This window comes from Psammomys obesus, unplaced genomic scaffold (assembly GCF_907164565.1).
Source record: "Psammomys obesus unplaced genomic scaffold, mPsaObe1.curated_primary_1811, whole genome shotgun sequence".
NCBI lineage: Eukaryota > Metazoa > Chordata > Mammalia > Rodentia > Muridae > Psammomys > Psammomys obesus.
In genome coordinates, this window is record NW_026591560.1 from 422052 (window position 1) to 444533 (window position 22482).

Below are 22482 nucleotides of genomic sequence, written 5' to 3' on the forward strand. Positions count from 1 at the left end.
GTCCTCCTCTGACTTCCACACACACTCTGTGGGATATGCATGCACACACACACAGACATGCACAAAGCAATAAATCTGAACAAGAAAAACCAAGATGGAGAGCGACTGAGAGAACACACTGGACCTCTGTTGGTTGGTGTGATGTGTGTTCCAGTCTACCCACATGCACAGGAGTACAACATATGAATGTACATATGAATGTACATACATGTAACACACACATACTAAAATAGGATCCTTTCTTGCTAAAAATGTTTTTTCATAATAATGACAGCTTTCCATCAAACCAAACCCAGTGCCCTTCTGAGAGCAGAGCTGCGTGTGACCACAAAGGTCACTGGCCCACGGGAGAGTTGAGAACAGTGTTCTAGTGGAGTTCAGATGTCACTGGAATTGCACCTGATATTCTGGTGTGTCCGGGGGCTGGACCACGTGAAGTCTGGGTTGGCACCTTGGGAGAGGAGGAGAGGAAGAGAGGAGTAACCAAGAGGAAGGTCAGGGTTTGGATGGGGTTTTAAGGAGAGAGACTCATTTAGGGTTAGGAAACCCCTGAATGTTGTCTCCCTTTGCGTTTCAACAGTCTCCTCTCTCCCTGCTCCTCAGACTTTGGTCCTGGAAGTGAGCCGTGTGACTCCCTTTGGCCACCAGGGGGCAGCTCATTCTCAGGTTTGAATTTGGGGTGGGGGTGTGGCATGGTCTCCATCCCCTTTCCCACAACTCCACAGCTCTGCTTTCCCCAGCTTCTTTCTCAGAGGTAGTGCTTGCATGGGGTTGGTGTGGGACGTGAAGAGGCTTCCTGGAGTCCTGTGAATTGACTAGTACTGTGGACCTTACGAAATCCTTCTTTACTCTTCTCGGCACCTGCCTAGCAGATCATGGGTGTCAGCACTCAGCAGTTCAACCAGTAAGTTCCTAATGTTACCCCCGGAGCTCTCTCAGCTTCTTCCCATTCAGGGACCCAGGCTTTGTCCCTCCTGTTGTGCTTAGGGTGAGAGCCAGGGGGCAAGTTCTAAATTCTGTGGAACCAAGGGCAGGGATAGCTTGACGCAGAAGTGAGCCTGGGCTATGGCCTCTGCCTGGTGGGACCCCACGAGTGCACTGTTATCTACAAAGTTCATGCTTAAAATCTGCAATCAAGAGTCTGGTGCAGTGGTGCACGCCTGTGATCCCAGCACTCTGGGAGGCAGAGGCAAGTGGATCTCTATGAATTCGAGGCCAGCCTGGTCCACAAAGGACAGCCAGAACTACACAAAGAGAAAAAAACAAAAAAACACTCAAAACACAAAAGACAAACAAAAAACCTGTAATCAAGTTACAGATAAAAATGAACATACAATACCCTCATAATCTTTTATGAAGTCTATGGTTTTGTGTTGGGCAGAGATTGGACAGATCTGGGCAACTCCAGAGAGAAATGAAGAGTGGAATGCTGTTGTCACGTGGATTCCTGTGAAGAACCAGGAGCTCTCCAGAGCTGCAAAAAGCCTCAGTGCTGTTAAAACTCAGCAAATCCACTTTTCAAGAGCAAAGCTGAGGCCCAGGAAAGGAAAGAGGCATCTTCAAGGGGTCTGACACACTCACTGTGCTATTTCAGGCTTTTGTCATATCCCCCTCCCAAACCAAGACAGGGTCTCACTATGTAACCCTAGCTAGCCTGAAGCTCACTGTATGTAGACCAGGCTGATTGAACCCACAGAGATCAACCTGCCTCTTGCTTCCAAGTGCAGGGATTAAAAGTGTGTGCCTTCTCACCCAGCTGAGGAATGTTTTAAATTATTTATTTATTTTTTAAAAGATTTATTTATTATAGATACAATATTCTGCCTGCATGTATGCCTGCACTCCAGAAGAGGGCACCAGAGCTCATTACAGATGGTTGTGAGCCACCATGTGGTTGCTGGGAATCGAACTCAGGACCTCTGGAAGAGCAACCAGTGCTCTTAACCTTTGAGCCATCTCTCCAGCCCAAATTTTTTATTTTTTATTTTTTATTTTTTGAGTTTTACCTGCTTGTCTGTATATACACTCTGCACTCTTGGGGGCCAGAAGAGATACGTGAGTTGCCATGGGACTAAGCCCATGTCCTCTGAAAGAGCAGCAAGTGCTTTTAACTTCTGAGCCACCTAGCCAGCCACTTGTTTTGGTGTTTTTGTTTTCTTTTGGAGACAGGTGTGTACTATGCAACTTGCCTGCCCTGGACCTCATTATGGCTGGCCTCGAGCCATCTTTTTTTTTTTTTTTGCCTCTGCTTTTTTAGTGCTAAGATTACAGGGACAGACGACCATACTCAGTTTTGGCTGTCTGTCTTTTTTTTTTTTGGGGGGGGGGGGCTAGGGATTGACCTCAGGGCCTCCTACATGCTATGGGTGATAGTTAAATAGAGCTCTCTCACTACCCTGCAACCCTAGGGACCCTATTTTCAATGAATGCCTGTTTTTTTTTTTTTTTTTTGCCATATCTTAGAGGGAGGACTTGAAATAAAAATGAAAATGAAATGGTCTCTTCAGACCTACCTTGTAGAATATTTTAAAAGGTAATTTAAGGCCAGGCATGGCAGTACACACCTGTAATCAATGTACTTAAGAAATGGAGACAGGAGGATCAGGAGTTCATTGCCACCTTGGAAGCATATCATGGCCAGCTTGGGCTATTTGATACCCTGTTTCCAAAAAGAAAGAACACAACAACAACAAAAAGAAAAAAAAAAAAAAAAGACATGGCTGGGGATGATAGTGTATACCTTTAAGTCCAGCTTTTGGGAAGCAGAAGCAGCTATAGTGAAACCTTGTCACAAAATCCAAAACAACAGGAAAAAAAAAAAAAAAGAAGAAATGTTATATGTCATTAAAAAATATTTATTTGTATATGCATATATTTGTGCTTTATGGATTTATTTCTTCCACTTGCATGCAGGTGCTGGTAGAGGCCAGAGGGCATCAGATCCTCTGGAACTGGAGTTACAGGAGATAGTGAGCCACCTGATGTGGGTGCTGGGACCTGATCCAGGTCCTCTGGAAAAACAGTAGATGCTCTTAATCGATAAGACATCAGTCCAGCCCATTATGTGATATTTATTTAAATTTTGTGTGTATGGGTGGTTTGGATGTGCACGCCTCGTGGAGGCCAGAAAAATGTGTCACATCACCTGGAAGTGGAGGTAGAGACGGCTGTTAGCCACCATATGGGTGCTGGGTACTAACCCATGGTCCTCTGGGGGAGCAACTAGCGCACCCTCTCGACTTCTGAACCATCTCTCCAACTCTAAAAAAACCTATTCTAATTTTATTTTTAGTGTATAGGGTAGGTTGCTCATGGAAGTCAGAGTACAACGTTTTAAACTTGGTCTCTCCTTTCACCCTGGGGTCCCCCAAGGATCAAACTGAGTTACTTTGCTGGCCCTTGTTACCTGATCCTATGCCTCACGTCCCCAAGATCATACAAGCGTCTTCTCAGGACAGCTGTTTCCTAAAGGTATGTGCCTGTCCACTGTCAAGTTTCAGGGATGTTGACCAGTCTCTGCTCCAGGCCTCGCAGAGCAGCGAGGGCACTCACTCAACATGAGTCTGTGGGATGGATATTTAGAAACCAAGGTAGTTGGAAGATGGTCGGGTGTGCAAAGCAGGAGACAGGCAATAGGGTGACACTACATTTGGCTGTTGACTCACATGTTGATTGAAAGGCTGAATGATAAGGTGGGTTTTATGAGCTAACGGACAAACATGTTGATGGGAAGTTGGCGTTGGGATCAAAAGATATCAGTCTCAGGAACAGCTAATAGCTAGCTGTATTTTCTTAGAAGTCAAACAACAGGTACAGGTGACCCACGCCTGTTCAAGGTTTGAAAATAAACGAAAACCGACGGAAAGAAACGAAGAGCTACACTCTTAATCTCTGCAGGTCCCGGGTGTTGCCGGAAATGGCTGACTGCCGCCCTCCTCTGAGCGATGGAACGGGGGGGGGGGGGGGGGGGCGGGGTCGGGGGGGCGGCGTGGCCGGTTTAGCACACACGGAGCCTCTTCGGGTGTTTCCGGAAACTACCGAAAGCCAGCTCCAAGGGGGCGGAGAAAGGCTAGTGGGCGTAGCTACTGGTTGGCTCTAGAGCTGAGGGGAGTCTCTTCGTGGATTTCCGTAAACAGAGCCGAAGCTTGGTCTTCGGAATCGAGGAGGTGCGCGCGTCCTCGGGGATTACCTTCTTCGGTAGTTTCCGGAATTCACCCATAGTCAGGGCGGAGAGGAAAAGGCTCGGCCCCCTCCCGTTCCTAGTTGTTTCGGATCTTTCCGGCTCTTGCCGGCGGAAAGAGCCGAGGGCTGGCGGTGGTGGCGGCCATGTTGGGAGCAGCAGGTCCGGCGGCGGCTGCCTGTGTGCCGGGCGCGGAGCAGTGCGGCTGAGGGCAGGGGAGGAGCGAGGCAGGCGGCCGGCTGCGGTGGCTGAGAGTAGGCGGAGCGGCGCGGCCGGGCCGTAAGGCGGCACAACCCAGCCGGGGGTCGGGGGGGTGCGGTCCGGAGCCGCTCGGAGCCGGCGAGGCCTAGCCCGAGCGGCGCATCCTCGGGCTGGCGTGAGCGATCGTCCGGCCTCCCCGCACCCCCGGCCGGGGCCCATGCAGCGGGTGCTCCTGCTGTGAGAAGCCCCGCCCGGCCGGGCTCCAAGCCTTCCCTTTCCTCCCTTCCTCCAAGCTTCTCGGTTCCCTCCCCTGAGATACCGGCGCCATGTCCAGCGCTCGGACCCCCCTACCCACGCTGAACGAAAGGGACACGGAGCAGGTAAGGAGCCCTCAGGGCTCCCCCAATTCTGTGGCTGGGCCCCCTGCACCTTGCGGAACCTTCTCTCTCTGCTTTCCTCGTGCTCCTGCTGCCTTCTGCAAGCCTCGGCTGTCCTGTCATCTGGCCCCGGGCTCTATCCCTGCACATCCCTCTTCCGAGTCCTGACCTGGGACCCCCACCTTGTCCTGACTGAACTACACACTTGTACCTTTGCCAAACGCCCCTCGCCTCTCGCCGCCCTCCTGCGCTCTTCCGAGCTATCTCCCCAGCTTCCCCTTCTCTTCCCTTTTTCTCTCAGGGGCCTTTCTGGTCTTCCTCCACCCACGCTTAAAGCAGCCACCTTCCTGCTCTTCGAATCACACCCCGCGATTTGCCGCCGATTGTTACCCACCTCTTCCTGCATCTCTCTAGTCCTGTACCCCCTCTGCCCGCACCGCCTCTCCCAGTCCTCGTGTTTTCTCCCTCAAGGGTCCTTGTCTCGTAGAGTTCTTGGTCCCTATCCCCTTTCACTTCCCCAGCTTTTTCTGTCTTCCTTCCCTGTTCCAAATCGGGCTCTCCCTGTTGCTTGCAACCCACCAGCTCCACCCTCGTCACCTTTCCAAATCGTTCGCCTACTCTTTGCTCATCACTTTCCCTTCTTTTCGGCAGGAGCTCCCTGGCTCCTGGCACTGGCATGTGTCGCTTCCGTGTTTCCCATACAGCTGTCATGCGCATAGTTTTCCCACAGGTTGCCTTTGGGGCTCCAGTCACCGCTCCCTTTCAGAGCCTTTGGATTGCTCCTGTTCTCTTCCCCCTGGGGTTTGGCATTTAAATCCTTGGGCCTCCTGTCTGAATGCTCTTCCAGATTATCGCTGGTCTTTTTCCCTCTGTCGTGGAAAAGAGTGTTTCAGCCTGGCTGTATTAACATAACCTGTTGCTCAGTCAGTCTTTCGCGGGCTGCATCAGTGCCTGCGTTACTGCCTACTTACAGTTCATCACAAATTAGAATACTGAATGCCTCTCCAAATCGGTGCCTGTCACTTCTCATAGTATCATAGTATCTTCCTCCTTGTTTGCTACTTCCTATTGCTCAAACTACTCCCCCAGCCCCATCTCTCTTACTATGCCTCTTAGTCAGTGCTGCCTTTCATGTCCACATGGGTCTCCTGTCCTCTTCACTGTTTATTTACACCCCGGATGCCCTGTCTATTCCCTTTCTATTGGCTAGTCTTTGCCGTTCCCAGGGTGCAAGCTAGCTATTCATCCTGTCTGTCAGCCGCTGGGCCCTATACTTTCCCTTTTATCCTGGCAATCACTGCTGTTTGTCACCCAAGCCTCTGCCTTTTCTGTGTCATCCTCTCACCTCTGTGCCAAGGCGTCCACTTTCCACTTCTCCCCTTTGTTTCACAGTCTCCAGTGTCCCTTGCTGCCTGCTTTTTGGACAGTCTCCTGCCTGTCATATGTTTCTGGGTGAATTTTACTAAACACAAACTTGTGTTGAAAAAAGAACATACTTTACCCATCAGTATTGTGTTTTCCTCTTGTTCCCTGTTTCCTTTATAGCCAGGTAGGATAGAGCTGCTGCTGTGTTTGCTTGGCTTAACTTCTTTGAAAAGCCTTTATCTCTTTTCCTTTACTGTACTTTTTTGTTTTGTTACTCTGTTGCTGTTACCTGGGCACATAGAAACTGAAGAGGAATCAGGACAGTGTTCTGCTGTCATAGTGGACTCATATTTCTTATGGACTGTTTGCAGTTGAGGCAAAGCAGGGGGTTGAGAGGGAGGGGTAGCTGATGTATTTCATCACTGGACCTGTCAGCTGGTCCTGCCTGGGACAGAGGTCTTTGGAAACTGGGGAGCTTGCTCTGTTGCACAGTCCCTTTCTTGCCAGTTGCATCTATCTCTCCTTCTGGGAAACACTCTCTAGGTTGCCATGTACAACCCTTTTTGTCTTACCTTTATTTTAGTAGGTAGACCTTGCCTAACTGGAGAACTTTCCCACACTGTTGATTATAAGCAGGGAGGAGGAGGCCAAGTGACTGACTGGCACCTTCAGGCATTTGAGGAGTGGTTGGCCTGCCTGTTCCCCAAAGAGGCTGTGGGGACATTGTGTCGGACAGAGAGAGTAGCCTCAGTATGGTTTCTTTGTGCTGTTTACTAAATGTAAACGCAGTATCGGTCCACTTGATTTTTTTCTTGTTAAGTATGCTCAGGTGGGCTCCCAAACCATTGGATCATGTATTTGGGATTTGGCACATGTGCACTGATTTCAAGAGAGGGACCAGTTTGGCACGTGAGCACTCTGATAACTTAGTCCAGAGCAGAGGCGCATTGTCATCCTGCTCATTTTTGGCTCCATTCTTCATGAACTTGGCTGTATGGAGCCAGTTCCTGATTCTCCACTCACACTGTCAACTTCATAGTCTGCCTCCTCCTTGTGGAAACTTGGACTTGGAAAAGCTAGATGTACACCTATTACATCTATTCCACCAAATCCATCTTCATGTACACTGCCTAGCTGTTTCTTTTTGTTTCTTGTGCTGCTGGAGATTGGCTCAACCTTGTTCTTCATAGACAAGTGCTCTGTACTGAGCCCTTTCCTAGCCCAACCTTATATTCTTTAGAAAAGGAAAACTAAATAAGAGGTAGCTCCTCAAGAATCCATCCACCTTTTTTAGCGTAGACCCTGCCACCAGGCAAAACTGAGTACCCGCTCCTCAACCCCACTGCAAATGGTAAAACCATAGTAGAAGCTCAGTCATTGCAGTAACCACAGTGTTAGGAAATAAAAAGCAAAGAATTTGGTTGGGCAGGTCCCTCTCTTGTCACCCTATTTAGATTTAAATTATTTAACTGGTTTTACCAGAGAATAGGTAAACAAACTTCAGCAGATCTTTCCAATCTCTTCTTGTGCCTTTTCTCCCCTTTCTTTAAAATTGTGTCTGATCAGCTGTTTCTAAGAGCTCTTTGATCACATCTGAAACACACACAACATGTTGAAGCATAAAAATAAACCTTATGTTTCAGATTGCCTGTTTGCTGTCAACCCTGCTTCTAACAGTGAAAGTAGATAAAAGAAAGCCAAGCTCTGTCTTGAAGATAATTTTGGTGACACCTGATTTTAGATGTGCATTTTCACCATAGATGGCTTCCTTTTGCAGGATTCTGACCTGGGGCTACTAGTTTCAGGGTTTCTTAAGTCTATGAGCTGAGCTTTCTGTGAGCTGCTTTTCCAAATGGCTCTGCTGGCCTGGAGGCTTGGCAGCCTTGAAAGCAATCAGCAAGATGACTGTTTGTCTTCAAGCCAGCAGCAGCCTTAACAGTCAAGGATGGAGAAGGGTACAACTTCCAGAGTTCACCTGCCCCAGGCTAGAGTGTTCTCTAACTCCTAGGGGAGGGGACACTTGGCTTCAGACCCTGGAAACAGAGGGTACCTAATAGAATACAGGAGCCTTTTGCTACTGTCAGTCAAATGACAGTGCTGCCCCAACTTTTCTAGAGAGTGGGTGGCAGAATCTATTCTCAAGGAAGAGGAGTTTGGAAGATTGATGAAGAGGGTAAATCTACCTTACAGAATCCTGTAAAAACATACTGCTGAAGGCTGGCAAAATGCCTTAGTTGGTAAGGACACTTGCCACCAAGCCTAATGACCTGAGTTGGATCGCTGAGAATCATATACTTGGTGAAAAGCTGAACCCACTCTGTCAAGATGTCTTCTTACTTCTCTACACACAGGTGCATGCTCTTTCTTTCTCACATATGTACACACACATACACACACTGAATAAATGTAATAATAATAGTAATAATAATAATGACAACAAAAAGCCTCTTACCCAGCCAGTTGTGTAGTTTTGGAACCCTGGGTACTCTGGAGGCTGAGGCGGGAAAGTCATAAGTTCAAGGTCTGTCTGAGCTACAGGATAAATTCAAGGCTAACAACTTATTGAAACTCTGTCTTTCAAAATCCAAAGTAAAAAGACTGTATATGTAATTTAGTGGTGTAGCATTTGCCCAGCATGTACAAGGCTGAGGGTTCACTCTCCACTGAGGTGGATATGCAGATGGATTTGGTGGAAGAATTAAGCCCATTCTGTATACACATTGTGAGATTCCAGTTTCCTTTTGGTCAACACTGGACTGAATACTTCACTTTTGATGATGTGGGGTTCTGTGATTTGACTCTTGATGATAGGATGGGTTTTCTGCCTCCAGGGTGGGGATGTGGGTGAATGTTGGACCTCACAGTTTCATCTTCTGGGCCTTAGGGATGTATATGAGGGTTGTTGGAGTAATTTCTCTCTGAGATAAGACAGTGACATTATACCCTTTGACCTTAAAAGTAACTCTCCCTGTAGTGAGTTATAGTAATGCTTCTCTGTCCTGTGATTGAAAGTTGGCCTGCTTCAGATTGAAATCGTTTGCATAGAGGGAGCTGCATCTTTTAGACTGTGGCCATAGCTTGGGCTGGGAATCTTGATCATACATGTCTTGGCAGAGTTGATATCTGTGAAGTAGAAAGAGATGGAGAACCTTGTTTGCCTGAAAGGTGTACACAGTGAGAACCCTCAGGAATCAGCATTTCTCTGGCTAGACGGAACAGCCTGATTCTCAGTGGGCATTTGACTAGGACTAACCCAGGCCTTCATGAACTGTTTCTCTTGGAGCACTTAGCTACCTAACTAGCCATTTTTCTTCCCCCAGGAGCTTCCATGATGTTCCTACATGTTGACTTGAATGAATATTTTATGCTTAAAATGCAGTCAGGCCTCAGACTTTGTGGCATATTATTGACAAGTGGGGTGGGGGCTGGGCACCACCTTTAGCCCCATGATAGTGTCTGTGCTAAATGGACCCTCCCCCCTCCAGCACTTTGAAGCCCATTAATGGATTGGGATGCAGTAACTTCAGCAGATGGAAAGGGCCAGGAGGCTGGTCATCTTCCTTCCCTTAGGCTACCAGATGAGGGTTCCTTGCTCTACCCAGGCCCAGCTGCTTCCTTCTGCTTGGTTAAGTTGTGGGCCCAGCTGCTTGGTCTCTGTTCTGAGGGGTGTGTGTGGAGGGTTTGGTTTGTTCCCTTCTAGCTGTATTGTTGCTGCCAGGTTTGATATTTTCCTATCAAAGCAAAAACTCAGAGTAATATGGAAAGGGTGGTGTTTCAACCTGGCCCTTCCTTGGAATCTCAGCAAGATGACAAACAGGATAGGTGACCGAGTTTCCTTCTCTTGATGGGAGATTCCAGTCTTTGTCGCTTTGCACTTGAAGCTTGGGTTCTCCAGGCTTTCTCCCAGCCTTCATCAAACATGAGCGTGAGTCATTGAAGTGTTAGCTATGTGCTTTCCCCTTCTGTTTCAGCACAAGGAAGAATAAGCCTTTACAAACCTCCTGGGGGAAGGGACTCACCCTTTCCCCATGCTGGCACTGGAGGCTGCAGGCTATCCCTCCTTAACCTGGCAGAGTGTCACTGCCTCCACCACAGCCTCTTGGGATAAGCCACTGGATACCATTGTTCATTTACTTCTTAAAATAAAAAAAGTATTATTATGTCCAGACATGGTAGCAGTCCCAGGAGAAGCAGGTGGATCAGCAGTGTGTGTACCATCTGTACGCCTGGTGCCTTGAAAGGTCAAAAGAGGGCATTGGTTCCTCTGGAACTGGAGTTAGAGGTAGTTATAAGCCGCAGTATGGATGCTGGGAGTAGATCCTCGCTCCAAGTGCTCTTAACCTGAGCCATCTTTTCAGTCCCCTTCCCCCATTTTTGCTTTTTGTTTTTATTTTGAAACAGGGTCTTGTTCTGTAGCTCTAGCAGGTGGCTTGAAACTCACATCCAAGTGCCTCTGCCTTCTGAGTGCAGAGATTAAAGAAGTGTGCCATCAGGACCTGGCCCTAGAGCCTATTATTTTTAACTTGATGTGTATGAATATGTCTCTTGTGTGGGGTTATATGCAGGTGCCCTTGGAGGCCAGAGCCATTAGATACTTGGACCTGGAGATGCAGGCAGGTTTTGTTTCTGTTTTTTGTTTTTTGATTTTCGACACAGGGTTTTTCTGTGTAGCCCTGGTTGTCCTGAAACTCACTCTGTAGACCAGGCTGGCCTTGAACCCTACTTCTGCCTCTGTCTTTGCTTCTGCCTCTGCTGGGATTAAAGGTGTACACCACTGCCATGTGGCTACAGGCAGTTGTGATGAGAGTCAAATCAGGTCCTCTGGAAAGAGCAGTATGTGTGCTCTTAACTCCTGAGACATCTCTCCAGACTCTGCCATTGCCCTTATACTGGGATAGGACCACCAATTTTGAAATAGTACCAAGAGAATGTTGGTTTTCAGTTACCTCTCAGAAGGAGGGGTCTTCTGTGTTGCTTTCCCTGCTCAGTGCCCCAGCTCCTCCTTTTGGGATGTGTATGGACTGGATCCCTTGATTTGCATGTCTGTTTTTGACTGGCATGCTGTCTGTAGGTTCTTTTCACAGGTGTCTTGTCTTTGGGTTTGTACTGACTTCTACTTTTAGGTAGTTCTTACATTTCTCATTAACAGAATAAAACCAGCAGAAAGAGTTTACTGTGATTTACAAAATCATTAAATTTAGGCTTGTGAAACTAAGGGTAAGGCACAGGTTCTGGTAGGAGAGGTGGAATTGGCTGTGGATAGTGGCTTGGGGTCCTTGGAGGCAGATGAGAGAGACTTGGAGAAAGAGAGGTGTATTCAATGACTGCTCCTGGCCACCCTTTTGGCCTTTTCTTTTCAATGTGAGGTAGGTGGAGCAGGCCCTGGGCTGCTCAGTAGAACCAGTCAAGCTGGTTTTGTGCAGGCAGGGCCAGCCTATTTTCCCTTGTCCTCTCTGGGAAGTTGGCAACACGGAGGTCTGCCTCCTGTAGACTGAGCTGCTGAGGCGTGAGTTTGGACCTCTGTAAACAACCTCCCACCCTCTGCAAGTACCCAAACGAGTCTGAGCCTTGGTCTCCTCTTCTGAAAGGGTTTTTTCTGCGCCCCATGCTGATCCTCAGAGCAACTGGTCTGTTTTATGTGCTTTTCCTGGAAGCTCTAAGGTACAATGTCTTTTCTTGGGCCTCCTTCTCACTCACTCGTCAAAAAATCAGACTGGCCAGAAGAAAGGTTTTTGGGGTCTGTGGTCTGTTCCTCTTTTGGAGTGTGGAAGGGAATTAGGAATCCTGAATCTTGGCCCCTGTGAGGTGGACACTAAGCTCAGTGACCTCAGACCATTTTGAGTGTGTGCAGTGCCCTAGGCTTCCAGGAGAATTAGAGGGGCACAGCTTTTGGTCTTTGGCACCATAAAGGCACTTAGCCATAGTCCTCCCCTCTTCGAAGTAGCAGTTGTTTGGATGTTATAGGGAGTCTTTCTCTGGGAGTAGACTGAGCCAGGTTCTAAGACTCAGAAGCCAGTGCCTGGATGCGGAGCAGACTGTTCTCCGTCTCCTCAAAAGCAGAAAATCCAGTGTATGGAAGTTTGGTAATTTGATTTAAGCTGCTTGCAGACAGCTGCAGCCTGGGAGCTGGCTGCTTCTGTCACTACTGTGTTGACCTGCTGGTTTTCCTGGGAACTGTTTGCCCAGAGTTCTTTTATTACTGATATCCTAGATACAAGGTGAGCTTCCCCTCCCACCTTTTATACCTTTTCTTTTGTGCCATCTCTTCTCACCTCTCCACTGTCACTGCATGTAGTGTTTGTGGTTACTTGTGGATTGTTGCTTGATAGTATTGAACTCTTTCACTTTCTCTCTTCCCCTCCTCTCTCTCATTTCCCTCTCCTTTTTGCTAGGGATTGAACCCAGGGCCTCCTGCATATTAGGCAAGCACTCTGACCTACATTCCAGCTCTCCATGGGAGTTCAAAATGACTGATTCTCTAGTCACAGGAAGTATGTTCCTTAGGTAACATAGCATTGAGGTGATCTTCTAGCAGAATTAAGAAGAGATCCTTGTATGTTCTGAGACTTAATAAGTGGTCCCACTGTAATTATGAGCAGGTTTTATAGCTAAATTCCCTGCAATCCTGTTCAGTGTCTACTGTGCTTTTGGCTTCTTTAGGCATTCTATGCGGCCACTCATCTGTAAAGTTGGGGTAATGACAGGTGTCTATCTTAGCTATGCATGATGCTGCACTCCTATGGTATAGCTCTTGGAAGGCCACGACAATAGGATTGCAAGTTAAAGGCTAGCTTGGGCTATATAGCAGATCCTGTTTCAAAAAAACAAAACAGCAGCCATCTTGTAGGTAGTGGGCACATGTCAAGTTCAAAGAAGGGTGTGTGGGACAATACAGCAGTTGTCGCTACTATTCCAGTTGGACAATTCTGAGGAACTCACAGATTCAGATGAGCAAAAGGGATACATGCTAGAATTTTCTCTGTCATTGGTTAAGGAAGTCTTGTTCTTCCCAGCCTTTCTAGCCATCGCTGTTCCATAGGTGTGTTTTCTTTTTTTCTTTTCCTCCAACACAGGGTGTCTCTGTGTATCCCTGGCTGTCCTAGAACTTGTTCTATAGACCAGGCTGACTTTGAACTCAGAGGTTCACCAGCCTCTGCTTCCCAAGTGCTGGGATTAAAGGTGTGCCACCAGTGCCTGGCATGTTTTCTACAAATTCTAACTTTTTAAAAAATTAGCTGTCTGAAAGAAATAGAGTGCTGTTGAACAGCTTCATGTACTTGAAAAAAAAAAAAGTGTGTGTGTGTTTGTCTTTGTGTGATTTGTGTGTAGGTATCAAAGAGGCCAGAAAATGGTTTCTAACCCCCTGGAAATGAAGTTACAAGTAGTTACCTGATGCTGGGGACTGAACTCAAGTTCTCTGAAGGAGTAGCTAGTACTTATTAAGAATAATTAATTAGCTCTGTGGTGGTGAGGCACACCTTTAATCCCAGTATTTGGGAGGCAGAGACAGGTGGATTTCTGAGTTTGAGGCTAGCCTGGTCTACAAGCAAGTTCCAGGACAGCCAGAGCTATACAGAGAAACCTTGTCTCAAAAAACAAAACAAAATAATAATAATTAGTTAATTTTAGCTAGTGTCTCACTATGTTGCCCCTGGCTGGCCTGGGACTTGCTGTGTAGACCAGGCTGGCCTTGAACTCAGAGATCTGCCTGCCTCTGCCTCCCTAGTGTTGGGATTAAAGTCATACACCGCCATGCTTGGCCCCACTTCACTTTTGAGTCCACTTTAAAAAAGAAAAAGAGGCCTAGGTATAGTGGCATGTGCTAGTAATCCCTGTACCTGGGGAGGGTGAAGGATTGCAGTGAGTTTGAGGTTAGCCTGGACTTAATGGACACATTTTAAAAATATGGGCTATTTCTCTAGAGATTGATTCAGACTGACCTTGCACATGAGATTCTCCAGTGTCAATTAAAAAAAAAAAAAAAAAACTTGTCATGTTGGTGCATGACTGTTATCCCAGCACTCAGAAAGACAGAAGCAGGAGGCTCTCTGTGAGTTCGAGAACCAGCCTGGTCTACAAAACGAGTTCCAGACAAACAGCACTCTGCTACACAGAGAAACCCTGTCTCAAAAAGCCAGAAAAGAAAAGAAAAAACAACACAAGTGCTGTGATGTCAGGTGTAATACCGCCATGCAGCTCTTTCTTCTCCCCTCATTTTTTTTTTTAAGCTCCAATAGTAGGCAATTTTTAATTAAAAAAGACACTACTGACTACCTGTCCATATTTCTGTGTAATGAATGATGTTGGTGCAGGTTATTAATAACTGGAAGGCCAACCCAAAATTATCAGACAGTAGAATGGGATCCCAGTGTAAGAGGGAGTATAGGCCCCTCTTCCCCCCAGGTTTAATTCTCCAAGCAGGACTTTTCTTCACCACTATTCTTTTCTCTGTGTGCTGAGTATTGACCCTTTGGCTACTAGAGAGAGCTTTCTGTTTCTCTTACTTTGTGGGACTTAGTGGGCAATTGAGGGCTCCTTTTTCCTCAGCAGAGCAACCTTCAAGGGCAGATTCTTGCTACCTCCTCTTTCAAATGCTTGAAGAGGTGCAGCCTTTCTCAGCTGCCCCTTTGAATTTGTGGATTTTGAGTCTTAGGCTGGCTGAGGTTGTGGTCTACATTGGTTCCTTGTTTATCTTAGTTTCTCACCGTCTCTACAGCCTAAATTCTCTGTCAGAATAGCATTTGAGTTGCTGTAATTTTTATACTGCAGCATGGCCAGGAAGGAAGGTAACTGCATCACTTCAGAGCTCATCCAGTTTTTTTTTTAATTGTTAATTTTTTATTTTTATTATTAGTTATATTTTATTAACTCTGTATCCCAGGTGTATCCCACTCCCTCATTCCCTCCCAATCTCACCCTCCCCCACAGTTCTTTCCCTGTATTTCCTCTTCCTTTTTACCCTTCTACCAACTTGTCACATTCTTATTTCTTTATTTTCCTGTTTGGTGTATCTGAACTCTCTCCTTCATCCTGTCCATTCACGTTCTTGTCATCTCAAGTTTTTGTCTTCTTGTCCCACTCTTGTTTACCTCTGAAAAAAGGCTTTTTGTTTTGTTTTGGTTTTTTCTTTTTAAGCTAGGTCTTTCTGTGTACTCCAAACTGTCCTTAAACTCAGGATCGTCTGACTTTGGCCTCTTAGGCTAAGATTATAGATGTGTGCTATCTCTCGTCCTGTTTTTATTGTTGTGTGTGAGTATATATCTGTGTGTAATTTTATTTTATGTGTATGGTTGTTTGTATGCATGAGTGACTCTACCAAGTGTGCCTGGTATCCACAGAGGCCAGAAGAGGCTTTGGATTCCTTGGGACTAGAGTTACCGATGGTTATAAGCTACTGGGGATTGAACCTGAGTCCTCTGGAAAAGTGTCAGTGCTCTTAACCACTGAGCCATTTCTCCAACCCTAGATGTAATGTATATTGGCATGCATGCATACGTGCCACAGTATTTGCGGAGACCAGAGCACAACTTTGAGGACTCAGTTCTCTTATGGTTCTGGGGATCAAACTTAGGTTATCAGTTTTGGTGGCAAATACCTCTCCCCACTGAGCCATCATCTCACTAGCCCAGGAAAGAGATTTTGACAGTCATAGGATGCCAGACGCACCCACTCCTGTTCGCTGTCTATTGCTTTCATTTCTGTACAGTTAAAGGTTTGCTGCTTTACTGGTCTCAGGACTGGGGATCACACCCAAGGTCTTGAGTAGGCGAACACACAGTAACAGCCACATTCCCAGCCCTGGATTTGCTGCTCTAAGAAACAAGTCTTTGCTGGGCATCATAGTATACACCTGTAATACCAGCACTTCTGAGGCTGAGGCAGGGAGATTGGGGGCAAGAGCCTGTCTCAAAAGAAAAAAGGAAAGAAAGCCAGGCTTCGGTGGCATACATCTATAGTCCTAGTACTTGGGAGGCTCATGCAGAGGATTGGGAATCTAGGACCAGTTTAGGCTGTATATAAAGAGGCACTATATAAAGAAGAAAAATAGTAATGAAGAAAGAAGAAAAGCAAGTTCTTTTGTATGCCTTTGGAGCACCCTTCCTTAGTAAAGTCAGCCTTTTGGAGCTGACACCTGTAGAGATTACATCCTGGTTTCCTGTGATAGAGTCCTAAGCTAGTACTGAGCTTTTCCCTCTGACCTGTCAGAATGTGGTAAGACCCTGTTCTGGGGTAGTGCTTGTTGATTTTTGGGTAATGCAATCTTGAATTTGGTTTTTATTGTGGTTTGGAAGTCCTAGGTGTTTCCTAGAGCCCTTCAGATCAAAATTACTTCTGTTTTGTTTTTCTAGACCAGTTTTCTCTGTGTGTATCCCTGTTTGTTCTGGAATTCACTTGTAGACCTGGCTGGCCTTGAACTCAGAGATCTATCTGCCTCTGCCTCCCAAGTGCTGGGATTAAAGGCATGCACACCACTGCCTGATTTTTTTTTTCTTTTCTTTTAGTGTGTGGGCTATTTGTATATGTGCTTGTAGATGTGTGCCCATGAATTTGGGTGGAGCCCAGTGAACAGTAGATGTTTTGCCCTGTTACTTGCTGCCTTACTCCCTTGAGACAGGGTCTCTCACCTGAAGCTGGATGGATGTTTTGGTTTGGCTGGCTGGCCAACAAACTCTTGGGATTTGCCTGTCTCTATACCCTGTAATACAGGGTATAGCCGTGCCTGGTTTTTACATGGGTGCTGGGAATCTGAACTCAGGCCTGCAGACTTGTATAGCAAGTGGTCTTTCCCACTGAGCCATCTCCCCAGGCCCTGAATTCTTCGTTCTCATCTCCTCACTAGTGTGCAGTGGTGTCTTCCAAAGGCTGAATGATACATGATGACTCGCCACTGATGGTTCATGAGAGGTAAATTTCTGTATTCTTGTGTTTTTAAGAACTTTTAGAGTAATAGTTTCAAGTACAAATATGAAGTTTTCAATAATGAACTCAGTTTGTTCTTGTAACTTCAATTGTGTCCTTACTAGGTAGGCCTTTTTAGTTACACTTTCCAATGTTTATCAACCTCACTATTGCCTAATAAGTCATTGTTTTGGGAGCTACATTTTCTTGACACCTGAGGAAACAGCAAGAAATAAATACAATTACTTGTAAAAACATTTGGAGAACTTCTAATGTAGCCATTTTAATTTCTAATTGATTTTAGTATTTCATTCTACTTTATCCTATAGTAGATAAAAGTTCAACTTTTCTTGTGTACTTAAGGGTCAATTGTTGGCTTAAGAAAATAAAATTAGGGCCAATGAGATGGCTTAGTGGGCAAAAACATTTGCCATTGAGCCCAACCTGAAATTGATTCCTTTTAACACCCACATGGTGGAAGGAGAAAACTGATTCTAGATAGTTGTCCTCTGTTCACTAGCACATAATGCACATTCTTCCCTCTTCCCCCAATTAGAAGACTTGATTCAATCTATCCATGTAACTCCTGTTTAAAGACATTGGGAGAGAAAAGAATCCAGGAGCAGGGGAAATAGCTGAGTTGATAGTACTTGCCTAGTGTGCATAAAGTCCTGGGTTTGATTCCAGCATTCTGTAAACCAGGCAGTGCTGGGTTATGCCTGTACTCTCAGCTCTTGGGGAGATGGAGGTAGGAGGATCCGAAAGTTCAAAGTCATACTTGGCTATAGAATCAGTTTGAGACCAGCCTAAGATACATGGGACCCTTAACATAAAGAACTGCAATAGAAAGTGATAATGAAACATTTCGGCTTTAAAGGTGTAATAGTGTGTCTTATGAAATAGAATATTTTGTATAATATTGCAGTGCCAGGTAAACAGTGTTGTTGTAAGATCAGTCGCTCAAGAGTTTTGTTTGGTTTTAAAGATTTACGTATTAAATCTGTGTATGAGTGCTCTGCTTTCATGCACACCAGAAGAGGGAGTCAGATTCCATTATGGTTGTGAGCCACCATGTGGTTGCTGGGAATTGAACTCAGGACCTCTGGAAGAGCAGCTACTGCTCTTAACCGCAGAGCCATCTCTCCAGCCCTAGAGTTTAAAATAAAAGAGATTGAATAGTATGTCTACATTCTATGAGCTTTAAAAGTCAAATTCTTCAGCTTTTCAAAGAAGAGATGAAAAAATTTTGGGTGTGGTTGTGTACCCCTTTGAACACAGCACTTGGGAAGCAGGGGATCTCTGAGTTTGAGGCCAACCTGATCTACAGAGTGAGTTCCTAGACAGCCAGGGCAACACAGAGAAACCCTGTCTAGAAAACCAACCAAACAAAAAAGTTCCTGAAATCTGGTATAGCATGGAATAACTTATCGCCTTGCTTTGGATAGAGAGGGCCTCTCCATAGCTAAGAGATTTACTGGCCTGCCTAGAATTTTGGGTGAAAATTTAGGGTGGTGTTGCTTCTGATGTTATTGGAATTTGGCAAGAGTTAGCTCTATATACAAAGACTAGGTTAATATCTTATTTACAGAATTTTAAAGATGATCTTACTTTCATTATTTTGAAATTATATGTGTGCATGGCTGTATGCACCTGAGCACAGTTATCCTCGAAGGCTAGAGTCATTGGATCATCTGGAGCTCAAGTTACAGGTGTTTGTGAGCCATCATATGTGGGTGCTGGGAACAGAACATACCTCCTCTAGATGGGCTCTTGGCAGCTCTGTATTTACAGGGTTTTTCTCTCACCTAACATAAGAGCAGATGGACAGTGCTCTGACTGCTTCATCACCGGTTGTCACAGAGTGCTTTCTCCACAGCAGTGCTACACATTCAGAGGGTGAATAACTTTGTTTTTGTTTTCTGGTTTTGAGACAGGGTCTTACTATGTAACCATGTCTGAACTAGGGCTCACTATGTAGACCAGGTTGCTCTTGAACTCAGAGATCCACCTGCTTCTGCCACTCTCCTGCTGGGAATAAAGGTGTGTGCTACCACACCCAGCACATGAATGACTTGAGTTTTTGAATCTCATAAGTTACCCTGGAGCAGCTTCATCTCCATTCACACTAATGGTGTAGAAACAGTGGCAGGGAAAACTGCTGGGGCCAAGATGGGGTCAAGGTGGTAACCCCAGACTGCCAGTGGCCAGGATCCTCCTTTCAGCTACTTATTTTCTGCAGGAGGAAAAGCCATCCCCTTACGACAGTATCCTGGATAAAGAACTGACAACTAGTGATTTTTCATTCTTCAAGCCTTTAATGTCCCTTTGCTGGGTATGGTGGCACACACCTTTAATCCCAGCTCTCTGGAGGCAGAGGCAGGCGGATCTCTGAGTTCAAGGTCAGCCTGATCTACAGAGTGAATTCTAGATAGCCTGGTTTACTATGTAAACCAGGACATAGTAAGTTCCAGGACAGCCAGTTCACAACTGCATATAGCTCTACCTCCTGGATCCTACACTTCTGGCGTTCTCTGGCACTCATATACACATACTCCTGTACAGACATACATGCATTCATATAATTAAACAATTTTTAAAATCTTTTAAAATGTATATTTAATGGATAAATATAAGGCATTGAATAAAAATGTGTTCGTATTAGCTGGGTGTGGTAGTGTTTGCCTATAGTTCTAGTATGTGGGAGGTTAAGACAAGAGGATTGCCATGGAGGCCAGGCTACATAGCAAGACCATACTCCAAAATAATATGCATATTTATAGGGCAGAGTGTGTTTTAGCACATGTATATTATATAATTGGCTCAGGATATTTTTGGTAGTCCAGCTCAACCAAACATTGGGACCTTGCCTTTAGAAAACCAGTAATTATAATAATCATGATAATAATAATACATCTCATTCTTGGTGATGAAATATAAAGTATCCACAAAGCATTATGATTATATGCTGTATTGTGATAGAAAGGCATGTGTGTGATGGAGCTAAACCAGCTACATGGGTCATCTTAACTTGAAATAACAACTGATTATCCAGTGTAAACTGGTTATCCATTCTTTAAAATTTAGTGGACATTTTCTTACAAATGAAAAAAAAAAAAGAGCTTATCAAGTTTTCAAGCAGAAATTAAAATTTGGGGTGCTGTATTAGTTACCTGACAGTTGCTTTAGTGTCACACTGTATCATCAGTGGATACAAGCAGGCCCTAGCTTTGTAGAGACTGGCTGGATATACCTTCTCAGTTGCTGAAAGGTCAAGGCCTTTCTTGCCTGATCTATTTATGATCGATTTGTGCATTATGATGCTGTTCCTGCTGCTGCTGCTGCAGCCCAGGCTAACCCAGCCAAGCCCAGCCATGACCGAAGCCAAGGAAGAATTAGAAGATTCAGATAAGGATATGGGACTTTGGTGTCTTTGACAAATATCTTCAAAGCAACCAACTCAGCCAGCTTAATTTGAGAAGCATGGAAATAAAGGTTTACCTATTTAAAAAAAAGGGGGTGGGGTGGGGTGGGGTGGGGGTGCTGCAGAGATGGCTCAGCAGTTATGAGCTGTGGTTGCTCTTCCTGATCACTTGAATTAGGTTCCCAGCGCCTGTATCAGGCAGCTCACAGCCACCTGTAATTCTAGCTCCAGGGATCCTTGTTCTCTGAGGGCACCCACACACGTGCAGCATATACTCACATAGACACACATAGAAATAAAGGTACATTTTCTTTGTTTTGTTTTTTGAGATAGGGTTTCTCTGTGTAGCCTTGGCTGTCCTGGAGTCCTGCAGACCACATTGGCCTCAGACTCACAGACATCTACCTGTCTCTGCCTCCCAAGTGCTAGGATTACAGGCATGTGCCACCACTGTGTAACTAAAGGTAAATCTTTAAAAAAAATTTTTTTTAAAAATTTAAAAAAGATGGGTCTCAGGGTGGTGACACATGCCTTTAATCCCGGAACTAGGGAAGCAGAGGAAAGTGGATATCTCCCAGATGGAGGCTTAGTCTACTCTACAAGGCAACTTTCAGGCCAGCTTGGGCTACATAGTGAGAGACCCTACCTCATTCAGAACAAAAAGGAATTTGGAAAGTTTGTGTCTGTCACACCATTTTGTTAAGATTGATGATAAAGTTAATGTAATTTTGTTGTTGTTAACTATTAGTATTTGGAAATTCTATAAAATTCAATGTAAGAATATTTTCCAAATTACCAGTATGTAAAGAAAGTGTAGGATAACATGACTTTTAACTTAGATGTGTACAGAAGTTTCATCAGTACAGTTTTGGATTCCAGTGTGTGTGTGTGTGTGTGTGTGTCTTTGTGTGTCTTTGTGTGTCTAGGGAGTCAGGGTAGACGACAGCCTGCAGGAGTTGGTTTTCTCTTTCCCCATTTGTAGAGGCTCAAGCCACTGAGCTCAGGTTGTCAGGCCCAGTGACAAGTGTTAGAGCTGCTGAGCCATCTCACTGGCCTGTGCCTAGCCTTCAAAGCTCCCGCTTCATGAGTTTTAATCAGTGTCCAAGAAGAAAATGTCAGTATTTGGAAGGCTGTTGAATTTCTGTTTTTAATCTGCATGTCTATGTGAAGTCAGATTTCTTTGCACATTTCATAGAATATTTTGAAACACTGAATGCAGAAATATATATAAATTTTCACCTGTCTGCCATTAAGCCAGATATATTAAGGGCAACACTTTTAATCCAAGTTCGGTTGTTTTAGAAAACATAATGTTTTCCTAAAAAGAATAGGTTGTGTAAACATGTACTGGGTTTATTGTTATTTTGAGTGAATGAATAAAAAATACTTGACAAAATGAAGTAGCATGGGCCTGTGGTCCCAACACAGGAAGAGGCAGAGGTGGGGAATTACTTGAGCTAGAGTTGTAGGGGTTTTGTTGTTATTGTGCTGGGCATGTGAGCTCAGAGCCTCATACATTAAAAAGTAACTGCCCGCTGAGCCTGGTGGCACATGCCTTTAATCCCAGTACTTGGGAGACAGAGGCAGGTGGATCTCAGTGAGGCCAGCCTGGTCTACAAAGTGAGTCCAGGACAACCAAGGCTACACAGAAAAGCCCTGTCTTAAAAAACTGGGGGGGGGGGGGGAGTATTACTCTATCACTGGGGTACATCCCTCACATTTGATTTTTGAGAGTTCAGGTGCCAGGCCTTTGTATATGTTAGGCAAGCACTCCACATCCTCAGCCTTCTATTCTCAGGGGTTGGAGAGATGATGGATGGTTTAGTAGGTAAGAGCTTGTGCTGCTCTTGCAAAGGCTCCCAAGTCCAGGCCCCAGCTTCCATGCCGAGCAGCTTATGGCTGTGTAACTACGCTCCAGGATCTCACACTTCTCACCTCCTCTGGCACTGCACTCCTGTGCACATACTCTCATACATGCATACATGCACACAGTACATTAAAAGAAAATTTCATATGCCATGTAGCCCTGGCTGTCCTGG

The 22482-nt window shown here is 45.4% G+C and overlaps 1 protein-coding gene across 5 annotated transcripts in view; it reads left to right on the forward strand.

The window, feature by feature from the left end:
- The first annotated feature begins 4155 nt into the window (after nucleotides 1-4155).
- The window catches only part of Mark2 (microtubule affinity regulating kinase 2), a 65530-nt gene continuing 47203 nt past the window's right edge, over nucleotides 4156-22482 (forward strand). The window contains exon 1 of one of the 5 annotated variants that reach the window (XM_055610497.1): nucleotides 4156-4761. In XM_055610497.1, the coding sequence (XP_055466472.1) occupies nucleotides 4708-4761 (54 nt within the window). In that variant the 5' untranslated portion in view covers nucleotides 4156-4707. Of the gene's footprint in view, nucleotides 4762-16989; nucleotides 17029-22482 lie in introns of those variants that run through there. The other 4 variants (XM_055610493.1, XM_055610498.1, XM_055610494.1 and 1 more) reach the window with 4 other exon arrangements.